Here is a 5,135-nt window from a genome sequence, read left to right on the forward strand (position 1 = left end):
AACTATGACAACACTCCTTGAACATGCGCGCTATGTGAGAATCTGCCTTGGTACAAAGTAGCAGTGAAAACATGGTACGGAGTTTCATTGATTTGGGCATTCTCTCAATAAGCAAGTGGAATGGATTTGATAGTGAAGCACTGACACAGCGCTCTACAGAGTGCGGCGAGTGGATAGACCGATTCACGGACTTTCCACATGGTAAAAGTGGAGGGGTCTAAACTAATCATTTGAAAAAGTGGGGGGGACTTGTCCCACCCTCATATAATGGCTGTGACGCCCATGGTATACTGTATACCAGTGCTTGAATTGGAATGAAAAAGGTGCCAGTACTCTAAAATCAGCAACTTTTTCAAGTCAATTATATATATACAGCCCACAAACAAGAATTTGGCTACTATAATGCTGGTGGGTTTGTCTCTTTACTACTGTATATTTTAGAAAGGTTCACTGTACTTAACATTTTTTATGATAGGCAGCGGATATGGCTAAAGCTCAGTAAGGTCAATATTAACTGAAAATATAGCAATCAAAGTCTAGATCTTCTGCTGAAGACACATGAAGCAGAGACCTTTCAGGTGAGAGCCCCTCTGGTGGTGTTCAACATTAATGACAAGGAAACAAAGCTCTGGTCAGAAGCATTTTTTATAAAAAGCTTTAACAAAATTAAGTATTTCTGTACATTTTGAATGCAATCTAACTTTCCAACTCAGAAAACGAAAAACGAAAAAGTGCCAAAAGTCTTCTCACATGGCTGAGCTGCTTTGCAATATACTTCACCACTGAAGAATACAAATATGTATAAAGTAAACTATGATGCAATCTAACTTTCCAACTCAGAAAAATGATAAAGAGCATGAACAAAGAACATGTAAAAACAAATGCAAAATTTGCACAATCTAAAATGAGAAACTGTAACTGCAAGTAACAAAGTCTGAGCCATGGTAAAGAGTTACATTGAACACCAAGCTGATCAGATAACTCCCTGGTTGGTCTGAAGTCCTTCTATCTCCAGGATCTGTACAAATCGGCACATTATGCCAAAAGTCTTCTCACTGGGTGAGCTGCTTTGCAATATACTTCACATTGTTAGAAAAGGCTCCAGAAGGCCTTGGGGACATCAGTATCAGGGGCTGGAGCTGGACAGGCTCTTTCATCAGCACTTCTCCTTCCCTTTGCCAGCCAGGACCTCACATACTGTTCCGGATTGAACTGTCCTAGTGATGGTCCATTACATTTAATGAAAACCAGGCTGGACAGTCGGCTGACAGAGAGAGCATTCCTTTTTGCAGTAAGGATATCGTTCATGCAGCTGAATGCCCGCTCACACTCACTAGTGGAGACAGCGATGGTTCGGACTGCTTTCAGTAGAGGCTCCATGGCAGCAGGTGTACGGGATGCCCTGGTTTCCTTGTATTCGCGAAAGCCCTGAACAGTCTCTCTTCTGTCCACTTTCAGCACTTCGCACAAACGTAGCACCTCTACGTCCCCATACTGTACGTCTAACTCCTCTTCAGGCCAACTTCCAGGATGGATAACTTTCATGTCCTGGATTAGCTGATTGTCCCGGGCCTCCCGGCCATGTAATGGGATTTCCCTTGTGCTGACATGAGAGGAGGTTGTGGAAGTCATTCTGTGTCTCAGATTCTCTACCATACTGCGGAAAAACTGACCTGCATGAATCTGTACAAGCCTGCCATTCTCACGCAGGGCAACACCCTTGAAGGACTTCTCAGCTAGAGCTGTATGAACTGTAGTGTGGGCCAGGCATGGTGACCATGGATTCAAAAACTCGTATTTCTCGAGTTAAGAGCCTATCTGCTGTAGGCAGTGTCATCTCTCTTTTTTGGAGTTGCCGAGAGAGGTCGCTGAGCTCTGTGAGCGCATCGTACATCAGTCCCAGATTGCTGACAAACGTTGCAGATGTGAGCACATCATCCAGGCCGTTGTACTTTGCTCTGTCTCTGGAATCCCTGCTCGTGTCGTTTGCAGCATTTGTGAAGTGATCATGAAGCACTCGGTAGTTTTCCCAGACTGCTCTGACGCTCCTTTCACTTGAAGCCACCCAGCGGATGGACAACACACGCCCTATCACCAGGAGACGCTGTCCGACTGCTTGCGCACACTGCGCTAACTGCCTCTGATTTTTGGGGGAGGCATGGAACAAGGAATAGAGTTTGTCAAAAAAGATCTGGAAATGATTGAGCCCTGAGACCTCCTTGACCACATCCCCAACTGCCAGCTCTAGATGATGATTGGAGCAGTGCCACACAAACAGGCTTGGGAATTTACTACACAACTGGGTAGCAACGCCTGTTCTCTTCCCTAGCATGACTGAAGCCCCATCACATGCAAAATAAACGAAACACTGACCTAAAAAGTCCTCGTTAAAATCTCTTCCAAGACACTCCATTAACGCCTTTGTGATGTCATCAGCCGTTGTTCCATCCAACTCGATCAGCTCCCAAAAAAACGTTTCGGGCTCAGCATCAGCTAATGCTGAGCGTAGACACACAACAAGCACCGTTTTACCACTAATAGTGGTAGATTCATCGACCAAAACACAGAGTTTTCTTTGGTTTTCTGTAATGTCTTTTGCCATTTTTTTCTTCAGCTCATGAGCTATGTGGTCGATGATTTCGCCACAGGTTTTATTGGAGTGCAAAACCCTGCCCACGTTCAGCCCATTCAGTTTCTGTACATTCAAATCAATTGGCATGTCTGTGAATGGCCGGCTATGTTTGCCAATTGTATATGCCGTTCGAAAAACTCTGATAGTGGTGTCTAATTCAGATTTATGCATAGACTGCACTTGATGTTGAATAGTTTCACGTGAAGCAGATGTAAGGATGTCAGCAACTTTTACATGGGCTTGTGATTCTTTATGTTCTTTGATTTTTTTTCTCAGGCTAGCTTGTTGTTTGCCCTTGTCAACACCGAAATGAGACACTGCACACTCACCCCATTCAGTTGACAGTTTCAGTCCTTGTCCAGTGTGTATTCCCAAAGATTTGACATCTCTGCATATCCGACATCCTAGCTTCTTATCTTTAAGAAGGAGCCATGCATTGGTCTTGCAAAAAATATTGCACCTGGTCCGTTGTCCAGCAGTCAGGTGCATCGCTTTGCCCGGTGTTGGTGGTGGCAGTTGCGCCAGCAGCAGCTAACGTTAGAGGCTCTGGAGGAGGCGGCGGAGCTAGTGCTAATGCTAATGCACTAGAACTTGGAGCAGGAGGATCAACCAAAGAAAGCTCCCCATCAGACACAATTTCCAACACAGGCACAGCATTCTCTGTATTTGAAGTTTCTTCCGGCGACAACCGCTGTCTTTTTGCACTTTTATTAATCCACGCTAACATTTTAGAAATGCTAATTTGTGACGTGACTTGCTTTCCTTCTCTCGGGGGCGTGCCTGCTCTGTTCTATCACTCTACATAGCCACCCACTGGGTGGGAGTTGCACTGCATAAACACAACACACGTGCATCTAGGTATGTAAATTGTAAAGCATTAAAACATGGTTTTACTAACAGTTTTCAGTATGTTGTTACTTCGGCATTATTATTATTATTATTATTATTATTTTGAAACGTGTATTACTATCAAATCACGGTCAAATAGGTTAATTTTGACATAGTCGTTTCCACCACAGTATTTACATGGAGAAGATAAGCCCCGCCCCCTCTCCAGCAGGTTCTGTTTGAATGACAGGAGTAAACAGCTGACAGCCGCTGTGAAACTCCAGCGGTTAGAGCGATGAGAATGTCCGTTCGGCACCTCATGACGCATCTACTGAGTACCGGGCGGCTGTATATATATATATGGATGTATAATAAGAACGGCGGGAGAGTGTTGAGTACTGGCACGGTGCATGAGTACCGGAGTACCGCCAGCATGCCGGTACTGAGCAAGAAGTGCCGGTACTCCATGGGTCAGAACCAGAAGTGCCGGTACTGCGTACCGGTGAGTACCGGCCCAATTCCAGCACTGCTGTATACATGTATAACTATAATGCTATCTATAATATTTCCAGCAGGGGAAGACCTGTCTGGAGGTGGCCGCCAGAGGAAACCACGTCATCTTGGTCGACATGATCATCAAAGCTGACCGCTTTTATAAATGGGAGAAGGTGAGTGTCCTCACACCATCTGGAATAACTTTATTAAATAACATGACGAAAAAACTCAAATCCAAATACTTTCTCTTCTAGAAACTGATATTGTTCGGTTTGTTAAATAATCTAACATGTGACACTGCTACAGTATAGGGCGTTGCTTTTGATGCATGATTGACAGGTCCTGCAAAAATGTTTTACAGGAGATACATTTGACTTTGTTATTTGTATTTTTCTCCAGAAAAAATACATGGAACTAAGTTAAAAAGTCACTAATGTACAGAATGCTGAAGTACACATAGGAAACTGAGCTTCTCCACGAGACTCTCATTCAGTGGAGCTCAAAGCTCCAGTTTTTCTAAACTTTGTATGAATATTCATATTGGCAGTGACATGAGATTTGTTACCATTCAAGAAGCATCATCCGGTTCTGAAAAGTAAAGGCCATAAACCACTGGTGGCAATAAGCTGTCTGATTTTATAGAAGTCTATGAGGAAATGACTCGACTTCTCACTTGATTTATTACCTTAGTAAAGATTGAATCATGTTTTTATTGTCTCAATCTGTAGTTTGAAGAATTCTTCTGTTTAGCTTGTTATAAAAAAGACAATAAAGCAGCTATATTGTGATCGACAGGTCTCTCCCACTGTGTTGTCGGCTTAGGATAATTATTTATACTTTTACCAGTGTTCTTTGGTTCATTTAAACATGTTGGTGCATAAATATTTTGTATTTAGCGTTGTACAAAGCTACAATGTAATGTCTGGTTCCAAAAAACCTTTTAATTTGTATTCTGAAATACATCCAACATTGTCCTGCTGTAGGATACCTCTGTAGGCTTCTCTGATGTGTATGAAGGTTCAGGCCCCACCAAAGCAACCACAAATGTTAATGTTTTCATAGCCTTCATTTTATTTGCATCCTATAGCAGTAATCTGGCCATCTTGAAAAGACAGAGTGAGCTTTGCTGTTTTTAATGGTACAGTAAACCACATCTGTACACTTTGTCTGAAATCCTCAG

The 5,135-nt window shown here is 43.0% G+C and overlaps 1 protein-coding gene across 1 annotated transcript in view; it reads left to right on the forward strand.

Moving 5' to 3' along the window:
* ankdd1a (ankyrin repeat and death domain containing 1A) overlaps positions 1 to 5,135 on the forward strand; it is a 29,803-nt gene that overhangs the window by 22,653 nt on the left and 2,015 nt on the right. Inside the window, exon 12 of the mRNA XM_034232693.1 lies at positions 4,033 to 4,128. Coding sequence (XP_034088584.1) covers positions 4,033 to 4,128 — 96 coding nt within the window. The remainder of the gene's footprint in view (positions 1 to 4,032; positions 4,129 to 5,135) is intronic.

This window comes from Gymnodraco acuticeps, unplaced genomic scaffold (assembly GCF_902827175.1).
Source record: "Gymnodraco acuticeps unplaced genomic scaffold, fGymAcu1.1, whole genome shotgun sequence".
Lineage (NCBI taxonomy): Eukaryota > Metazoa > Chordata > Actinopteri > Perciformes > Bathydraconidae > Gymnodraco > Gymnodraco acuticeps.